The sequence below is a fragment of the Rosa rugosa genome, chromosome 1, assembly GCF_958449725.1.
Source record: "Rosa rugosa chromosome 1, drRosRugo1.1, whole genome shotgun sequence".
NCBI classification, from domain to species: Eukaryota; Viridiplantae; Streptophyta; class Magnoliopsida; order Rosales; family Rosaceae; genus Rosa; species Rosa rugosa.
Genome location: NC_084820.1, coordinates 56620251 through 56642781, shown reverse-complemented (window position 1 = coordinate 56642781; position 22531 = coordinate 56620251). Strand labels below are relative to the sequence as shown.

The 22531-nt window shown below is 40.1% G+C and overlaps 1 protein-coding gene across 1 annotated transcript; it reads right to left on the bottom strand.

The window, feature by feature from the left end:
- Positions 1-3227: 3227 nt before the first annotated feature.
- Positions 3228-10143, bottom strand: LOC133725599 (pyrophosphate-energized membrane proton pump 2). The gene is made up of 15 exons (XM_062152908.1): positions 9971-10143; positions 9010-9376; positions 8624-8827; positions 7884-8035; positions 7630-7777; positions 7425-7557; positions 6650-6822; positions 6241-6361; positions 5857-6044; positions 5206-5643; positions 4941-5105; positions 4695-4850; positions 4076-4187; positions 3746-3965; positions 3228-3573 (listed from the first exon to the last, which is right to left on the bottom strand). Exons 2-15 carry the CDS (start codon positions 9106-9108, stop codon positions 3474-3476), a joined length of 2409 nt encoding a protein of 802 aa, XP_062008892.1. The 5' UTR covers positions 9109-9376; positions 9971-10143; the 3' UTR covers positions 3228-3473.
- Positions 10144-22531: the final 12388 nt, after the last annotated feature.

The window sequence follows — 22531 nt, the reverse complement described above, 5'->3', positions numbered from 1 at the left end:
GTTTTGGAAAATCTTGTGAATTTTTGTACTCTCGTGTTTGTTGGAAGCTGAATTGAATTGTTAGAAGATGGAATTTATGGGTTTTGTTTCATTGAGTTTTGATGATTTGCTTCTTTGATTGCACAAATGGGGTTCTGCGGATGGAGAGAGAGAGAGAGAGAGAGAGAGAGGAGAGAATGGGTTCTGCACTTCTGCGGATGGAGAGGGGGGGAGAGGAGGGTAGTTTTGGAAGGAAAATATTGTGAATTGATAAGAAATATTAAAAAAATGCAAAGAGTGTGTAGATTGTAAAAGGGGGTGTGCAAATTTCAGCCCCCAAAAATTATGTATTTGAATATTGACAAAATAAAAATTTTGGGAAAGATGCAACTTCTCGGAAATTGGCAGTAGCTTTTAGGAAGCCGTGACATTTTTGTAAGTACTAAAAACTCAAAATGTGTTGATATTTTGAAAATTTCTTAACGTTTTAGTGGCCTTGTTGGGGAAAAAACTAGGGTCATTTTTGAATGTTACATTAAAAATTGTAACAAGTCACCACATTAAAAATTGTCTTATATTTTAGATATCAAAAATCAACATATTTACAAATATACCACCAATAATTCTTCTCATCTCCGACGAGGTCTCCGGTCAGGTCTCCAACAAGATTCGATGAGATCTCTAACGAGATCGCAACAGTTACTCTCACCAACACCAAAAGTTACTACTCTCACTAACACCAGAAAGCTACTCTCGCCAACCAAAAAACTACTCTCTCAGACATCAAAAGCTACTCTCACCAACAACAAAAGTTATACTCACCAACACCAAAAGCTACTACTCTCATCAATAACAAAACCTCCTTTCACCAACACTAAAAGTTACTCTCATCAACACAAAAAAGATACCCTCACCAACAAGAAAGTTACTTTCACCAACACCGAAACCTACTCTCATCAACACCAAAAGCTACTCTCTCACATCCTTTTTTCTTTTAACCATCATTTATCAACCAAATGAAGCTTACTGATAAGATAACAAAAAGACCATATATAAACATAACACGAACATACGCTCGATATGAGAGCATAAACACGTTGTATTGCAACTTTTGGAACATTATGCGGACCATTTCAAGACAATGTGCAATATTTGCAGGTAAGTAGTTGAGACCAACAAAGCATGCCAGACTCCATTTCAAGTCCACGAAAACTAGATGTAAACTTCATTCTAAAATCACTGACACAAGTAATGCTAATCTTTTCCAATTAAAGTAACAAAGTCAACAGTTCTGTAGCATAAACACACTGCAGCTGAAATCAAATCGAAATTACCCCAAGACGCGATTCTCCTTTTAAACCTTGGATGACGCACTGCCTTCTTCACCGTCGCCACAGCCCAAAAATTACCTCCTTTGCTCATTAAAAGGATTAGCCAAAACTCGGTGACGTATATATTGTTGACGCCATCACCGATGCATCTCTAAACCTACGGGGTCTCCATGCCGACAATGCTACTCAGGCGACGAATCCGATTGAATTTTGTGGCGAAGCAATGATGATGGCTGGTTCCATTTCCACGGGAGAGTAAGCAGCCCATCGCCTACTCAAAATGCTTAACCAAAACGGCGGCATCATAATTCAATGGAGGAGATTGATTCCCAAATTTTCAAAAACCCTAAGAATTAGTAAGAAATAGGGAAGAAACTTCATATGGTACTTGAACTATCGTCTATTGCATTTTTGTTACCTTAACTTTTAAAACTACTCTGATGGTACCTGAACTAAAGCACCGTTTCCCCATATGGTACTTCCATCCATTCTGCCGTTAAGTTTGCTTACGTGGTGCCAACGTGTCCATATTGCCGTTAGGGAAAAATCCTCATATGGTACATGGACTATCGTCTATTGCATTTTTTGGTACCTTAACTTTTAAAACTACCGTAATGGTACCTAAACTAAAGCACAGTTTCTCTATTTTTCAAAAATGATATATTTTCTCCTATATCACTGATATATCCCTGACATTTCCGATATCTCACTTTTTTCAAAGTTCCGATAGATATGTAGATATAGATATTTTAATCCTTGGTTGTGAATTATCAATTATATTTCAGCTACATGAAACTACTTTTTTCAAACTATTTTTGACATTCATCTCAAAAAAAAAAAAAAAAAGGACGTAGAAAAATGGCAGTATAGAATTGATTGTCTTCCCCTATCAATTAGAACAGAGCAAGGTCAAATTTTTAAGCTTACTGAAATTTAGAGAGAAAATGTATGTATTTTGGCGGATGATATATTTTCTCCTATATCCCCGACATTTCCGATATCTCCCTTTTTTCAATGTTCCGATAGATATGTAGATACAGATATTTTAATCCTTTGTTGTGAATTATCAATTATATTTCAGCTACGTGAAATTATTTTTGAATTTGTTACGGCATAATGGATGGAAATACCATATAGGGAAACTGTGCTTTAGTTCAGATACCATCAGAGTAGTTTTAAAAGTTAAGGTACAAAAAAATGCAATAGACGATAGTCAAGGTACCATATGAGGATTTTCCCTAACTTGTAATATGGACACGTTGGCGCCACGTAAGCAAACTTAACGGCAGAATGGATGGAAGTACCATATTGGGAAACGGTGCTTTAGTTTAGGTACCATCACAGGGTAGTTTTAAAAGTTAAAATACCAAAAAATACAAAAGACAATAATGCATGTACCCATATGAGGTTTTTCCCTAAGAAATATCAGTGGATACCACCGTGGCAGCGGCCTCGCCGTTCAGATTCGAAAATCCGAGCCCGAACTGCTCCAACTCGTCTCGGACTGACAACGATAATGTATATGGAATCGACAACGGCATTTCAAATTCAAAGATCCTGTGCTGCTGAAGCCGAGTGAGATGGTGCCGAAGGAAGGGTTTGCTCAGAGAGAGAGAGAGAGGGAGAGAGATGCAGTTGTTTATTTTATTTTTTAATTTTTTTTGTGGACGGGCTAAATCGTAAGGGACAAAACAAGCTGGCCTTATGAGAACAAAAAGAAAAAACTATGTGGCTTTATAGATAATTAAAGCTTCAAAATGATACTCACAAGTAATTTTCTAAACAGAACTATTGGAGGCTTTAAAAAAATAAATAAATCAAAGTCACTACTTTAACCTCTTCATTCGTAAACAGGAACCTCTCATGTCACTTTAAATAGTGTAATATACTAGAGTACAATTTTTGAGAAGGAGAATAGAGTATTTAACCAGATGATGAATTATGTGGAGAAATAATTAAGATAGACGCTACAGTACACTAGAATGAGCTGCAAGTTAAAATTATTCGATCAAAGTCAAAAGAGAAACAATTCGGTATACTATGAATCAGGCACCCTCAATATACACCAAAAAACCTATCCGTATATTTGCATACCTAAAAGCATTCAAGATTTGGGGGGGGTGTACAGTAAAAATTGGAAAACCCGGAATTGATATAAACTACTCAGAGAAAGACAGGAGCCATGACCAGCGTTATTGTAGCAAGCATTTTAATAAGGACATGAAGTGAAGGTCCAGCTGTGTCTTTGAATGGGTCTCCCACTCTGCAAAACAAACAAGAGGATATCATTTCTGAGAATTCAGAGACCGGTAAATCATTAACAGAATATTAGATAAATCATAATGACAAAAACAATAAGAACTTGGTCAAATCTACTGCCACAGTACCACTAGACATCTCCAAATTAACAGAAAAAGGAGGGCAGGAGGACTTACGTGTCTCCTGTAACTGCAGCCTTATGACAATCACTTCCTTTGCCTCCGAGAACCCCCGTCTCGATGTACTTCTTTGCGTTATCCCAGGCACCACCTGCCGTGTTCAGGAAAAGAGCCATGAGAATACCTGACACTGTTGCAAACATCAGCATGGAAGCCACAACTTTAGCACCAAGTAGAGGCTGCCCAGTATAGTATCCAAATATCCGGAACGTAATACCTGCAAGGGATACAAGCAATAATTATTCCTTCATGATCTAATTAATATGGAAGCAACAACAAACTTATCTCCACTGCATGCCCAAATTTATAAAAACATAATTGACCTACCAACTGCTATAGGTGAAACAATAGCCAAGGCACCAGGTTTTATCATCTCCCTCAAAGATGCAGATGCTACAATAGCAACACAACGTGCATAATCTGGCTTCTCCTTATATTCCTGCAGCAACATGTTAGAAATGGCATTATTAAAAGGCTATATTAACATTTTAACAAGCAGTGTTTATGCACATTATACTTTTCTGTCTGTTCTTTATATGTTCTATCTTCCCTTTCATATGGATACTTTCCAGTTAGTTGGGAATTTTTCAATCAACAATCCTTTCCGCTAATATCATTAGTGTATCAGAATAATAATATATTAGCTTCAAGAGTGCTAGCAACTCTTTATTTACTGTAATAACATTTCATTTTGACCGTCACTGAGTCACAGTGAACTGTCATAATGACACACACACACACACACACACACAGATATATATATATATATATATATATATATATATATATATATATATATGTCTTCTATAGTCAGAGTGAGATGATTATATATTTATTGAAAATGTACTTGGGGCAAAAATATATTTTGTTGAAGCTGTCATGACAAGAGCTTGACTTTGTAAAAGTTATGGTTTACGTGAAAATCACTAGGGGAGCTTATACTAACCATTATACCAGGCCTCTCAATAAATTGCCTTCTTACTTCCCTGACAACCTCTTGAGCAGTTCGGCCGACTGCTGAACAGGCCCAGGCACTAAATAAGAAAATAAGCATAGAGCCCAACAATCCGCCAACAAAAACTTCTGGAATGGCAATATCAACCTGGGAAGTCAGAAATTGCAAATTAAGACCCAACCCAATAAAGTTGCAAACAGGGGGAAATATCATAGGTAGAAGAAGCTTTTTGCTAACCTGCTTGAAAGGTTCACGGGCAAATGTAGCTACCTCATCCATATAAGCACTAAACAGAAGAAACGATGCAAGTGCAGCAGATCCAATGGCAAACCCTTTAGTGGTAGCTTTTGTAGTGTTTCCTACTGCATCAAGAACATCGGTGATCTCGCGAACACTTTCTGGCTGTAAGGATGCAATTTTCTAAATTATATGGAAAAGAAAACAAAAATAGTCTTCACAGATTGAGACAACCATCTTAGAGAATTGATCATTCAAGGGTTACCTGCTGACTCATCTCTACAATTCCACCAGCATTATCAGCTATTGGACCAAACATATCCATCGTGAGAACATAAGCAGCAGTACTTAGCATGCCCATTGTTGCTACAGCTGTGCCAAACAGCCCGCCAGTAGGAACACCATTTTCGTCCACGAGTCCAGAGGTCTGGCCCAGCCAGTAAGCTGAAACAATAGCTACGCTAATGACAAGAACAGGAAGAGCTGTTGATTCCAGACCCAAACTGACTCCAGCGATTATATTAGTCCCATGACCTGTGGAGCTCGCAAGAGCTAATGTGCGTACAGGCTCATACTTGTAGTCTGTATAGTACTTGGTTATCCACACAAAAATATATGCAGTGATGATGCCAACTAATCCACATAAGGCAAAGTGAAACCACGCAGACGGTGCTTGTTCAGTGTATAACAACCATCGGGTAGACTGTAAATAACCATAATGACAATAATGTTAGAAAACCGAATCAACCAAAGAAAAATTGTTGCAGCCTTCTAAATCTGAAATTTAAACATTTATATCTACAAATGATGAAGAAATGAAAGATAAAACTGTGAATTAGCAGCAGATCTCTAGTGTTACATGTTGCAAAACAAAAAGAAACATCATACAATTGTGAGTTATGAATTAGAATATTACCGCACCAAATGTCAGAACAGCTAAAACTACTGTGACTGAGTATCCTCTCTCAAGAATTGTCATTGGATCCTCCATAGAACCCTTCGCACCAGAATCTCGTGTACCCCTGATTGAAAGTATTCCAACCGATGAAATCACCAGATCAAAAGAGTGAACAACCAGAGGAAACAAGATGAAACCAGAAGGATCTGCAGAATCAGTGAATGCACAGGTGAGAAGATTAGATTGTTTGAACCAAACCAGTAACTGGAACATGTAAGCCCTGGCATGCGAAACTAAAGTCATATTTCCTCAAATGGCACTCCTTGTGTGTGTGTGTGTGTGTGTGCGCGCGTGTGTGTGTTGTCTGAATATATACATTTGAAACACCAAATATCTGCTTGCCTTCAATTTTACAACGTTGAGCCATTGTTCCCCCAAGTATCATAGCACTGATTATTTCAGCAGCAATACTTTCAAAAAGATCAGCACCTCTAGCCGCACAATCCCCGACATTATCTCCAACCTAAATTGCAAATATTTCAATGATTAAAGTCAATAAATTTATAATAAAGAGGCAGCAGACATGTTTCTACATCAATAAGTAAAGTTACAACTACAGTAACTTCTCCTTCATTAATCATTGTCTCTGCACAAGTCTCCATGCAAGTTTAACCAACGCATAATTATGCAACCAAAATAATAGAAACACCAACACTTGTTCGATGAATGTCATATGAGAATAAAATGTACATCAGATCGGAAGTTGTTGGTATGAGCTTCCATTGCTAATGCACAAAAGATGAAAACTTACCAGATCTGCTATTACAGCAGGATTCCTAGGATCATCTTCAGGAATCCCCTGTTCAACTTTTCCAACAAGATCTGCTCCAACATCAGCTGCTTTTGTGTATATTCCCCCACCCAGCTGAGCAAATAAGGCAACAAAAGAAGCTCCAAAGCCATATCCAACAAGAAGAAGAGGCACTGCAAATTAAGTGCATCAACTGATCAAAGTCAAGCAGCAGATTTAAGACAAACACTGGAAATGGCAACTGACTCAGCAAAACAAACAAAAGTCTTAATTGGAGACCACAAAAGAGGCATAGGCAGTCAAACAGCTGACATCATTATACAAGCATTTGCGTCAAAACACCACTAGGCATCTAGTAGAGGTTACACTAGATAAAAGGCCTAGTTGTAGGTTTGTAAATAAGCAAACAACAATATATAAATATTTATATAAACCACTACAGCAAACAACTATATTTACAGTCCTCAAACTATTCAGAAAGAAAAAAGTATATACTGTACTTATGTGTGTGTGTGTGTGCGTGCATAAAAAAGTGAAAACTAAAAAGCTGACAACATTATATGGTTTTGTAATTCTAGCAACACTATACAAAATAAAAAACTGAGAACACTATATGGTCTAGTAATGCTAGCAACACTATACTTAAGATACAGCAATACAGTTTAAATGTCCCATCATCATATGATAGAAATAGAAATGGAAATGGAAGCTGGTACACATTGATGTCATAGATATCATAATCATAAGACAAGGAGCAAGGAGTGTCAAAACATACAGTCAGTAACCTTCATTGAACCCGGTGTATCCACTCCCAGCCAGACATAAAATGTGGAATACAGGATGGCAATACCGATTACAGCCATACCAACGACAATCATAGCAGAAAAACCACCAGCACGAACAGCTATCTGCACATGGTAATCCGGTTTAAGATATGAATGTGATGCATTCTCATACAATTAACTACGACGGATAAGAACCTGCAATGCCTCCCTTGCAGACCGTCTCGCAGCACTAGAGACTCGAACATTGGCACGAACTGATACCCACATCCCAACATACCCTGCAATACCTGAACAGAAAGCTCCCAAAAGAAATGCAGCTACAGTAATACATGCAGTGGCTACCCTGCATCAGCAAAGTCAGAAGTGTAAATATTTTTTTGACATACAATTTTTCTTTTTAATGGTGATGATGATAAGTAGCATTAAATGAATAAAGAACTTATTATCACCTTCCAAGGCCAGATGACTCTTGCTGAGGAGTCGTAGTGCGAAATAAGTATATGCAAAGGATAACCGCAGCCAGTAAAAATGCCATCTTAGAGATGGTCCCATACTGGGTCCTGAAGAAACCTTCAGCTCCATCACGTATTGCATCTGATATCTGAAAGGAGAAATGACAAGCTCAAGATAAGTAAATAAGAACTTAAACAACGTCATAAATTTACAACATATCAGAACCATCTTTAGTTTTTTTTTTTTTTTTCCTTCAAGAAAAGCAGTCGACACTCAGACAGTCAAACATCACTTCAGACACTTTGGGGGTCATTTGTCAGAGTAGGCAGAATTAGACTACTACCATTTGGGTCTGATACAGTTATACCATTCGATATTCTGCCTTTCATTACTCATGAAAAGACAAGTTATGGTTAACTTTCAACTCTTCTTACACATGACAATTGAACATAATTAGTCCTTGGTTTACTAGCCGACACAGAGTAATACCAATATTTTAGCACCAAATCCAATAATTGTATTTTGCTCAAGCTGTATTATATATTCATTGTGGTTCATGGTGTATATTACTACTATCGATGCAGATGCCTACCAAAAAGAGCGCAGAAAACCTAATAAAGAAACATGTTCAAGTTTCAACTAAAAAGTTCCAAATAAATTAATATTTAAATTCATTGGCTCATGGAACAGTATGGACACCTCAACATAGACAAAAAGAGATTGGAGGAAGCTGTACCTGACCCATCTCCGGAGGTCCCTCATCTTTTGCAAGAACCCATTTGGCAAGGTGCATTGCCAGAAGGAAGCTGATAATACAAACTGAGAAGACGAACACAATGATAGGAGAAGTGCTTGCTCCAATGTAAAAGACCACTCCAAGTGCCAGAAGCAAAATCACAAAAAGGACACGAACATTTATTCGCCTCAAAATTCGAAAAATCTGCACAAATGTATAAAGAAAGAATATGAAAAGAAGAAACGAAGAGAGACCAAAACACAGGAATAGGACTGTCATATGCCATTAAACCATATGCTTGCGCTCTATGACACAAATACAATGCACTGAAAAGGAAACACTGGTTAGAAAAGAAAATAGGAGCTAAGCGGACATAATATTCTTACCAATGGGTTGTAAGATTTACCACGCATGTTTGGAAATGTCCTCAGCCTGTCTTGGTAAGGCCCCAAATTACCATCCTCCAAATCGCCACCCATGAGCATTGTATGGCCGGAATTCACCCTCCGAACTACAGGAAAAGGACTGTACTCGCTATCTTGGGGCAAATCGCCCCCTGAACCTGGCCGCTGAATTTTGAATGTCCTTATTCAGCCACTGGAGAAAAGATTTCACCTCATACAAGTAAGCAGCAGTATCTTTAGTTTATGGTCCAGCAGCTAAACTCAATAACTTCTTTCTCCTTTTCCCTTCGCCCGAACTCAAGACTTGAACCAGAAAGATTGGTCTTCAAATCTCTTTACCGCCAAACCACTATCATATAAACGAAATAATCCCATCAGTGCATGCGCCAGCAAAAGCCTTAACATGTAACGAAGAAACTTCACCTCATACAAACCTTACCTAGAGTAAAAGCACAATATGAAACTTAAAACCACAAGGCAAACTTAAATCCTTGATTCCCAGCTATGAAAGTATGAAACATTCCGAGCAACTAAGTCTACCAAGAGCCTATTTGACTAACACTATAACTGATGAATCGAGAATCACAGAAACGAGCTACCTTCAGATTATAAACAACTAACATTTGACACACACAACACACTGAAATACGAAAAATGTAAAATTCACACTCCTATTCATTACACTAAACTCATCAATTCAAACACCTTGTTCAAAAGGCTTCATTCAAAAGCGCCCAATCTCTCAACTTAGGCAGTCATATTCTCAAAGCGAAGCTCTTTTTCATGTGAAATTTCACGCTAGACCTAAGGAAAATCCAAATGCAAATATCCTAAATTCGAAATTGAGCGTCGCGAATACGATCTCTGTGAGAATCGAAATAGCAGCATAGAAAGCTAGAGTTCCTAAGGAAAGAGAGAGAGAGAGAGAGATCAATAATCTTACCAGCCAGCAAATGAATGTTGCAGAGGGATTGGATTAGGGTTTCAGCAGCTCGAAGACTTTTCAGACTTCAGAGAGAGAGAGAGAGAGGCAAAAATAGTAAGGGAGTTTTTGGTGAGATCTGATCAGAATTAGAGAGAGTGACAGTTTCAACAGCACAAAGGAGGAGGAGGAGGAGGAGGGGAGGAGGGTGCCCAAGTCGTCGTTCCTTGCCGACGTGGCGCAGGCCATGTCAGCTACCCAATCATGTTATGACATGTCACCTATCCATGTTTAATCGAGGAGCCCAAAATGCTATCCGTTCTTAAAAAAATATATAGAAAGTTTCAAATGCAACACATCCAACTTACTAATTAAAATGGAGTCATTCTAATGAGAACCACTAAAATGAAGACTAGTTGACGATTTTCTAATCAACGGTTTGGGAGACCCACTTTTTTATTACATTACGGCAAATCAATCGTTTGATGTTTATGTATGCATGAGTAGATTACTTTTGAATTTTTTTTTTTTCTAAATTGCTAATCATTAAGGTATCGAACTAGCTAGATCAAATCAATAGGCAAACCAAATTTGTTAGACATGAACCGTTTATGTTCATAGCTGATAAATCATGATTATGAATGTCTTAACGATTTTAAATTTGGTTGAAAAATTGCATAAATATTAAAACATCTAACGGTTGATTTGCGTAAATGTGATCAAAAAGTAGGTCTCACACAAAAGTTCTCAACTAGTCCTCATTTTAATGGTCCTCATTAAAAGGACTCCCCTAGTTAAGATATCTATTTGTTAGATACTTAAGAGAGCCTCTAAGTGTGGAACCTTTACACCCGGTTCGAATCCCACCAAAGTTGATTGGAATTTAAATCTCAATCTTTTCTTGGTGTCAAGAAGAGAAAGCATTTTAACATGACCTCAGCACATATTAGTTGATGAGCCTAAGAAAGTACGTATCTATTTTGATGAAATATATAACGAAAATAAATCAGGTGTCACGCCCCGAATTTTGAATAATCAATTCAAAGTCCGAAACATGAATAATAACAATTACAAATAACGTCCTGAAATTTTTTCTCACAAACAACCACACTTCACACCTCTCAATATTACAATAAACCAAATCCTCAATTTATTTATTACAACACACTCTCACCAAATCAAATTGTAAGGCTCAAATGAGCTTAACTCAACTCACTATTACAATTGCTGTAAATCTATGACAAATACTCTAACCCGTACGATCACCGCCCTGATTCTCCTGACCTGCAGGATTACCCGCTACACAATTTGAATAGTGTACCGGGATTGCAACAACACCAAACCCGGTAAGCTTTTGACAGCTCGTATGAGTAAACAAGAAATGAACGGTTGATTTATTAAATCATATTTCTTTTAACTCAAGCAAAACAACCAACAATCACAACAACCACAAAGCAACATCAAGCCAACACACAGAAATCAATGAAGAATACATCCCCGCAGTCCCCTAACCTCAATATCACCTAAGTGGTCTTTCCCACAACCTACAATTATTCCCATTGCATGTGGTCATTCCCACATATCACCACACAGGTACTCCCATATATCACCACACGGGGAGTATTTCGCCACACAGGTACTCCCACATGTCACCACACAGGTACTCCTACATATCACCACACGGGGAGTATATCACCACACGGGGAGTATATCACCACACAGGTACTCCCACATATCACCACACGGGGAGTATATCGCCACACAGGTACTCCCACATGTCACCACACAGGTACTCCCAAAATCAGTCACTAAAATCACCAACTCTAAATCACCGATGATTAATACGGGATCTAAACTCACATCTTTCTTCTCAAAACCCCAAAAGCGTATTTATACAAACACGGTGACTGACAGACTAGAGCTCTAACCGTATTGTAGTCCATCATCCACTAATTAGAGCATCCTATACCCTCATACTGGTCACTACATCGACCCTAAATCCAAAATCGAGTACAACTATATTCTTCCACACAATATGATCAATAATTCCATGATACGTACTATTATTGTGTAAATATGTACTCAAAATACAACTCCAAAATCACCAATCCATTCTCAATCATATCAACACACCAATCACACGTCAACCAATATATATATTCCACGTAAATATATATATACGTAATCATCCGCTCAGGGATGACCACTAATACCAACTATAAACCACACATAGTGAAAACCGAGAAATTCACTTTTATAGTTTAAAATACCTTTTACTTACCTATGGATCGTAGAAGATCGAGCCCATGTATTTTAAAACAAATATTCATTTTCGTCAAACATTTTCAATCCATTACGATTTAAGTAAGGTAATTTTGGTTCGTAATATGAACCATGTGAGGTTTACTCACCTCGATATTCCCGCTGCGTCTTCAATTCAACACAATACACACCGAAATCGTTCACCCAAGGGAGACCGTCAATCACCTAATCACACATGACCTTATTTTAGCCAATAACTCAAAAACATAATTAAACGACGATCTAACGGTCGGATCGAAATTAAACGGTGATCCAACGGTCGGATCCTCACAGATCGCCTTTAGGATCATCCTCCAAAAATCATTACGAAGATCCAACGGTCAGATCTTCTTGAATCGTCCTTACTAACATCTTCACAAACTTATACTAAAATCCAACGGACAGATCTTCGCCCATGACCACACTAAGAGTCCATCAGACGGTCCGATCTTCACAGATCATGAATCGAACGATCGAAATCGATCGAAACGTAAAAATTCATAACTTAATCATACGATATCCAAAAATTGCGTATAATATATCGAAATGATCGTATTGAAATATAGGATCTAAAAATGTATAGAAACCATATTTTTGACCCCCGGAGGTGGCCGGAAAGGGCCGCCGGAGTTAGTGGCAGAGCCGCCGCCGACCACCGCCAATGGTGTCGGGGCCGGGCTGCCCTTCTTCATCTCATCAAGCTTAACAACTTTTCTAACTATCATGTAAGCTGGAAATGACCGGAAGGGGTCGAAATTACCTTGGGCTGCCCTTCTTCATCTCATCAAGCTTAACAACTTTTCTAACTATCATGTAAGCTGGAAATGACCGGAAGGGGTCGAAATTACCTAGAACAGTCGAGGTGGCCGGAATTTTTCCAGAAACCGACGAGAATTTGCAGAAACCGGTGTTTGGACCCAAAATAAGCATTTTGGCCTGACAAGGCGTGTCTTGGAGAAATTGAGCCAATGTCAGTGGCTCAAGCTATATATTGTCGACAAGTTCAAAATATATATTTAGAGGCTAAATAAAGCCTACTATGGAAGAATGGAAGCATGGAAACATGAAAAGTCAACTTTAGCATATTTTCCTACTTCGGCTAGGAAAAACCGAGCTAGACAAGGAAGGAGGGGTGGCAGACTAACCAAATGAAATCTAAATGTGCTGAAACTTTCCAGATCCATTCTAGACAGCCCAAGGATCATTTCTTATGAAGAGTGCAAGAGTTTTTCTTGAGTGGAAGGCCTTCAAACAATCAGCCCAATTTTCTACAGAAGCAAAACTGGAAACTGGACCAGTAGGAGGTCCAGCAGCATTTTCGGCCCAACCACATGGAATAAAAATCTGAAAATTTGTCAGGATGATCTACACTCATAGTGGAACATTTCATATGAAGAAGTCGAAGGCATATAATGAAGTCTTGTTGGAGAAATAATTGAAGGAATAAAGGGGCAGAAACTGACCTAAAACCAGCTCAATATTCACATGTTCATGTTTCCTACCCACATGAAGAAAGCTAGATGCTTTTCTCTTTTTCCTTGGATATATTTTTCTTCTACAATCTCTTTAATAGATCATCACCACTTCCATGTTGCTGCACCTTCATGCTTTGCTTTCATTTCATCTTTTCTCTATCTTTTCCATATTTTACAAGTGAACTTAGATCTACTTTCATTATTTTTCTTCCACTCATCATTTCACTCTTCTTTTTCTTCCCTATATAAACACCTTCTCCTCTCATTCTAACACACCCATTCACAACACACATTCACATTCAACAACAACATCTCTAAGATGATCTAAGTTCTCTCTACAGCAAACCTCTCTAAGAGCAACTCCTCTCCTTCTCTTTCTCTTACCGGTGATCATACTCCTAGTCCTAGTCTTCTCAGAAGCCGACTTTCAGTGCCACCAAACCCTCTGTCAACGTGCTTCGGTCCTAGTCTCCTCGGGAGCCGACGGTAGTGCCGCGACCACAACGGTTACAGAACCAGCCAAGCAAGGGTAACGCCCTAGCAACCCAGCCAAGCTAAAGTCACGCTTTAGCAAGTTCTCTCTACTTCCCGGTGGTTCTCGCTCTGCTCGATCTACAACATCGAGTATCGATTTGGTGACGCAAGAAGATTAGCAAAAGTCCTCACCACGAGGCACAAAGAATCCCCAGGACGAGGTTGGTGCTCTCCTCGTCCACAATTGCTTGAAAGAAGTCAGGTCAAGGGACACCCCCGACGACCGCACCCGAACGGTGCTGGCACGCCCGCGCAGAAAAGAGACTGTTGACTAGCTGCAGCAAAATTGGAGCCAAACAACCGGCGAAGCTCCGATCAACGTAAAAATGTCCTCCTTTCGCTTCGATTCCTTCAGGAGACTTGTTCAGAACTTAAAGACGAACTCACTGGTTCAAGAATCACTCAAAAAGAAGCTCTACAGCTCGAGATATCTTGATCGAAAGTTTCGGTGGCCGGAAAAATTCCAGAATCCGGTGAGCTTGAGTTCCGACGTAAAAACTTCAACCTCAGGCCTCGATCCCTTCTGGAGAGTAGTTAAGAACCTCAAGGCGAACTCACCAGGCCAAGAATCACAGAAAAATGTGGTCTATAGCTCGAGATATCCGGATCGAAAGCTTGTTCTTCGATTTCCACGGGTCAAACTCCGACGAACGTGAAAATGGTCGATCCAGGTCTGGTCCTTCTTGGTGCTTGTTCAGAAAGTTGTGGTGAGTCCAATGAGCTAAAAATCAAGAGAATTGACGGCCTGTAGCTCAAAATATCGAGATCAAATCAAATTGAGTTCAAACGGAACCGTGTCCTCCGCCGCTACTGCCGGGCGTGTTGCGGTGCAAGGCTGCCACCGGCAGCTGCGTAAGGTCAAGGTGATGCTGTGGGAGGTGGTCTGGTGCTGATTTGTGGTCGGTGGATCGAGGATGAGTTTTGGAGAATTTTGCTCTGTTTCTTGGATGCTTTCGGACGAGAGAGCGAGAGAGAGAGAGTGAGAGAGCTCGTGACAGAGAAAAAGAAAAGAGAAGCAATTATGCTTGGGACGAAAGAGAGAGACCGAGACAGCCAAAAGGGAGAGTGAAAAGCTAAAGGAAGAGGTGAAATGTTCGTATTATTCCTCCAACGAGGTTATTACAATCTACCCCCCTTAAAGGAATTTCGTCCCGAAATTCAAGCACCTAATTCCCCAAAGAGTTGTGGATACTTCACTCTCATGTCAGACTCTAACTCCCATGATGCATCACCCTCGTCATGATGACTCCACAGCACCTTCACAAGATCAACCTCCTTCTTACGAAATCTCTTCGTAGAACTATCCCAGATACGAACAGTTCTAACCACAAAGGTCATATCTCAATGGTAACTAAATCAATTCATCACTTCACAAATCACCACATAGAAACTCAATCATAATAGTAATGAGTCACGTATCACTACTCAACAAGTGTTATATCATCTCATAACACAATCACGATAAGGTGTAGCCTTGGCTAACCCACACAATCTCCTCAACCATGAGGCATACATCACACAACCAACCATCCACAACCATTCCAGAACAAGAATCACAGGCAAAAGTTTAACTACAAATATTAGTCAAACTTAACCACACAAAATAATGTGTAGAAGAACAATGCTTCACTACACTCATAATTTAAAGAAGGTTAAACACCTCCACAACATCTTCTTATTCATCATGGGCCACTTGGCCTTCTTGTGGGCTCTGGGAGGGTCCACTAGTACGCGTTCACTCCAATGATGATAGCTTGGGCTTGCCCAATCCTTGGGCTAAGCATTTGAACCGGCCATTTGGGCTGACCATTTGGGCTGAACATTGGGCTTCCATTTGGGCTTAACATTCGGGCCGAACATTTGGGCTGGAAACTCGGCCCACCAACTTTCAGCTCGGCTACGGTATGAAGTTGTACATACCGTTGGTATACCGTATCGACTTTACATACGTATACATACCGTACATACCATATGTATATCATACCGACCGTATATACATATGAATACCGTACATACCGTATATACGTATGCATACCATACATACCGTATATACGTCCGTATATCGAGCATATACGAGATCCAAAAATATTTGTAGGAGGTAAGGTTCGAACTCCAGACCCCCTAAACCAATGCTTTGCTCCCCAACCACTGAAGCAGGAGCTGCTCTCATTAATATAAGCACACGTGTTATATTTATTATGTCATAAGCAACATAATTAAAATAAGAGGGAGGCAAGGTTCGAACCTCAGACCTCATGTACAAGAGCTTAGCTCTCAACCACTCGAGCACAAGCTGTTCTCGTTGTTATCCATACAATTCTTTTTAATTACCAACTTTTTCATCAAACCGGCCCATGAAGTACCCAAAACTGTATCAGCAATCCAGCCCAAAAATACCCAAAACTATTTCAGCCATGCGGCCCATATAATACACCAGAACTGTTTCAGCAATCCGGCCCATCGGGCCTCCAACCACAGCTACAGTTGTGGGCATTGATCCTTGAAGTGCCCTTGCACAGTCCACATGCCACGACTTGTCTTTTCCGTGATTTACGGAAATCAGATCTACTTTCGGCTAAAGCTTGTCGGTCACAGCTCCTCGAGATTCCTCCGGTTCCCTCACGCGCTCTCCACGCGCCAACAACTTTTCCGTGTTTTAGGGCTACTTTAATCCAACGCGTAGATTGAATCTCAGAGATCGTCCATCCAACGGTGGAGATCTGCTCACCTTGTTCTATAAATAGGTGCATTCTGGAGAAAAACTGTTCACACCAAAGAAAAGAAATTTTCCCCAGCCATTCTCTCTCAAACTCTTCAGCCTTCCTCTCGAAACTCAAATCCTTTCTTCATCAATTTCAATCCTTCTCCTCCCGATCTTCTCTTCCATCTGGTAGATTCAATCTCTTCTTTTCTCGGAACTTTCAGATCTCCAACACCCCTTCATCAACCTTAATCCTTCTAAGGTCAATCTCCCACAAACACTCAACAACTTCGTTCTTCAATTTACACTTCCTCTCAACTCATCACCATGGAACCACGAACTCTGCAACTAATGGAGCTACAAACCTAGCAACAAATCGAGGATGTAGGAAACAACCAAGCAGCCGGGAGTAGTGCCAACACGGATTTCTGGCGAAGCCGTACCAGGTGGATTCCTACTCCAGATCAAATAAGAATCCTCAAGGATCTTTACTACGACAAGGGAGTTAAGTGCCCAACTACAGAGCACATTCACGAGATCTGTCTCCAGCTGAACCAGTATGGACAGGTTGAGGGCAAGAACATTTACTTTTGGTTCCAGAACGTCAGGGCTCGAGAGAAGCAGATGAAGAGGTGCAATCAGGCTGCTCAAGTGCCCATGGGAACTAGTTCCACTGGTACTGGTGGATCCATTGATATTAATTTTGGGTCCACTAGTCCTACTGGTGCTGGTGGATCCATCGACATCAATTTTGGGCCAGCTGGTGGATCCATTGACATCAATTTTGGGTCCACTAGTTCTACTGGTGCTGGTGGATCCATTGATCTCAATTTTGGGCCATGGGTCGACTGCAGTGTTGACCCATATTTTTCCTCACCCTTCATTACTAGTACTAGTACTACTTTCTTTGGCAGGAATGAAGAACAAACTTCCATGGAACAACGAGGAGAAGATCACCAGGAGATTGAAACTCTTCCTCTGTTCCCCGTGCACGGTGAGGACGTCCTTGGTAACCCGAAGACTACTTCCGAGGAAGGTAGCGCATATGATTACTATTTCGGTGGCTCGGGCGGTTACAACGGTGGTTCTCGCGTTTCCCTTGAGCTCAGCCTCAACCCATCCGGAGCTGGTGACTTGGCTTAGTATAGTGTAGTCCTTTTTTTTTTTTTTTTTTTTTTTTATAATGTAACTAAATCAATAAGACTGAATGTATGTGGTAGTCTTTTCTTTAAAAAACAAACCAACAACGACACCAAGGATCGAACATTGGTCACCCAATGCTCTTTCAAAACCTTAGCCAGCTCAGCTGCACTCGTACTTCTAGTTTCCTTGAAGCTTTCTAGATTAGTATCCACCCCTACGTAAGACATAACTTGATTCACCAATCGGTACTAGTAAAGCACCCAATATCTCACCCTGACTACACCACAATTCAAAATCCTATCCTCACAACAATATCCGGCCCCATAATTTAATTATACAACACTAGCACTCCTAGGGTTGAAAATAACGTCATTACCTAAGCTCATACATCGACCCAATGTCTCTTCACAGTCAATCCTATCACGAGGTCATATCAATCTTTCCATCAGTCAACCATACACAAAATCCATCATAGTAACAACGAATCATGCATTACTACTCAACAATAGTCAGAGAAGCAGCACTCCACAATAATTTCCAATACCATCCGCAGACCTCAGACCACACCCCAACATTTAGCTAATATATAGAAGCTATCCTAACCACCAAACAACTGTGCATGAATGAATGCTCCATTATAACACAATTCCATCACTAAGCAACCAATAACTGCTAAGTACTCTTCAACTCAAAACACCTGCATATCCAACTAATGGAAAGTATCACAACTACTAGTCAAATACTCGTAACGACTTTAGATACAAGCATTGGTCAAACACCATGACCCCAACAACCAAACGACTACAACGCACATAAGGATACTGTTTTTCGTGAAAACCATCCTCAATAACTCCACCAGAGTTTGATCCAAAGGTTCCCATTCCTCAAAGGCTATAACTCAAAGAAGCTACACAAGCTCCACCACTTCACTTACAAAGTCAACCTATGCTATGATAACTTAACATACTACCCTCATTAAAGGTAACATAAGTATCTCCCAAATTACATCACTACACTCAAAAATCAATATAGTCTTGAGAATTCTACCCCATAATCTCTCACACTCCTATCATCTTGAGTTAGTGAGATCAATTCTCTTTCCAACTGCTCATAGATTCTCAATTTATACTAATAACTCAATCTCACACAAGATTAGTATAGTTACCTCAAAGCCGCTTTATACACGTATCACAAGTCAATTACCAAACTCCACTAAGACATCTCGTTACAAAACAAGATATCTAATCCTTGATACGTACATCCCATCCAAAAACATCTGTACGTCCAACTTAAAAAAGGAAAATTACTATCGATTAATACTTATATCCGCATTGGATACGTGCATAGGTCAACACCATGTCTTCCATCCAAACACTTCAACATACGAAAGAACTTCATTTCCATAAAACAATCCTCACCGACTCATCAGAGTTAAATCCAGAGGTTCCTATTCCTCGAAGATCACAACTCGCGGAAACTAACTTATTCTAATACAACTTAGAAGACAACTCTACCGTCCTACGGACATACACGCTGTCTAGACCCCATACTAAGACATACCCAATGATTATACCAGTACCGAAGAGTATATGATGGGGATCCGCTGCAGACGGGCCATCACTCGGGGGGTACTGATTATCACCAAATATGTACCTTACGCTCTGATACCAAACTGTCACGCCCCGAATTTTGAATAATCAATTCAAAGTCCGAAACATAAATAATAACAATTACAAATAACGTCCTGAAATTTTTTCTCACAAACAACCACACTTCACACCTCTCAATATTACAATAAACCAAATCCTCAATTTATTTATTACAACACACTCTCACCAAATCAAATTGTAAGGCTCAAATGAGCTTAACTCAACTCACTATTACAATTGCTGTAAATCTATGACAAATACTCTAACCCGTACGATCACCGCCCTGATTCTCCTGACCTGCAGGATTACCCGCTACACAATTTGAATAGTGTACCGGGATTGCAACAACACCAAACCCGTTAAGCTTTTGACAGCTCGTATGAGTAAACAAGAAATGAACGGTTGATTTATTAAATCATATTTCTTTTAACTCAAGCAAAACAACCAACAATCACAACAACCACAAAGCAACATCAAGCCAACACACAGAAATCAATGAAGAATACATCCCCGCAGTCCCCTAACCTCAATATCACCTAAGTGGTCTTTCCCACAACCTACAATTATTCCCATTGCATGTGGTCATTCCCACATATCACCACACAGGTACTCCCATATATCACCACACGGGGAGTATTTCGCCACACAGGTACTCCCACATGTCACCACACAGGTACTCCTACATATCACCACACGGGGAGTATATCACCACACAGGTACTCCCACATATCACCACACGGGGAGTATATCGCCACACAGGTACTCCCACATGTCACCACACAGGTACTCCCAAAATCAGTCACTAAAATCACCAACTCTAAATCACCGATGATTAATACGGGATCTAAACTCACATCTTTCTTCTCAAAACCCCAAAAGCGTATTTATACAAACACGGTGACTGACAGACTAGAGCTCTAACCGTATTGTAGTCCATCATCCACTGATTAGAGCATCCTATACCCTCATACTGGTCACTACATCGACCCTAAATCCAAAATCGAGTACAACTATATTCTTCCACACAATATGATCAATAATTCCATGATACGTACTATTATTGTGTAAATATGTACTCAAAATACAACTCCAAAATCACCAATCCATTCTCAATCATATCAACACACCAATCACACGTCAACCAATATATATATTCCACGTAAATATATATATACGTAATCATCCGCTCAGGGATGACCACTAATACCAACTATAAACCACACATAGTGAAAACCGAGAAATTCACTTTTATAGTTTAAAATACCTTTTACTTACCTATGGATCGTAGAAGATCGAGCCCATGTATTTTAAAACAAATATTCATTTTCGTCAAACATTTTCAATCCATTACGATTTAAGTAAGGTAATTTTGGTTCGTAATATGAACCATGTGAGGTTTACTCACCTCGATATTCCCGCTGCGTCTTCAATTCAACACAATACACACCGAAATCGTTCACCCAAGGGAGACCGTCAATCACCTAATCACACATGACCTTATTTTAGCCAATAACTCAAAAACATAATTAAACGACGATCTAACGGTCGGATCGAAATTAAACGGTGATCCAACGGTCGGATCCTCACAGATCGCCTTTAGGATCATCCTCCAAAAATCATTACGAAGATCCAACGGTCGGATCTTCTTGAATCGTCCTTACTAACATCTTCACAAACTTATACTAAAATCCAACGGACAGATCTTCGCCCATGACCACACTAAGAGTCCATCAGACGGTCCGATCTTCACAGATCATGAATCGAACGATCGAAATCGATCGAAACGTAAAAATTCATAACTTAATCATACGATATCCAAAAATTGCGTATAATATATCGAAATGATCGTATTGAAATATAGGATCTAAAAATGTATAGAAACCATATTTTTGACCCCCGGAGGTGGCCGGAAAGGGCCGCCGGAGTTAGTGGCAGAGCCGCCGCCGACCACCGCCAATGATGTCGGGGCCGGGCTGCCCTTCTTCATCTCATCAAGCTTAACAACTTTTCTAACTATCATGTAAGCTGGAAATGACCGGAAGGGGTCGAAATTACCTTGGGCTGCCCTTCTTCATCTCATCAAGCTTAACAACTTTTCTAACTATCATGTAAGCTGGAAATGACCGGAAGGAGTCGAAATTACCTAGAACAGTCGAGGTGGCCGGAATTTTTCCAGAAACCGACGAGAATTTGCAGAAACCGGCGAAGCTCCGATCAACGTAAAAATGTCCTCCTTTCGCTTCGATTCCTTCAGGAGACTTGTTCAGAACTTAAAGACGAACTCACTGGTTCAAGAATCACTCAAAACGAAGCTCTACAGCTCGAGATATCTTGATCGAAAGTTTCGGTGGCCGGAAAAATTCCAGAATCCGGTGAGCTTGAGTTCCGACGTAAAAACTTCAACCTCAGGCCTCGATCCCTTCTGGAGAGTAGTTAAGAACCTCAAGGCGAACTCACCAGGCCAAGAATCACAGAAAAATGTGGTCTATAGCTCGAGATATCCGGATCGAAAGCTTGTTCTTCGATTTCCACGGGTCAAACTCCGACGAACGTGAAAATGGTCGATCCAGGTCTGGTCCTTCTTGGTGCTTGTTCAGAAAGTTGTGGTGAGTCCAATGAGCTAAAAATCAAGAGAATTGACGGCCTGTAGCTCAAGATATCGAGATCAAATCAAATTGAGTTCAAACGGAACCGTGTCCTCCGCCGCTACTGCCGGGCGTGTTGCGTGCAAGGCTGCCACCGGCAGCTGCGTAAGGTCAAGGTGATGCTGTGGGAGGTG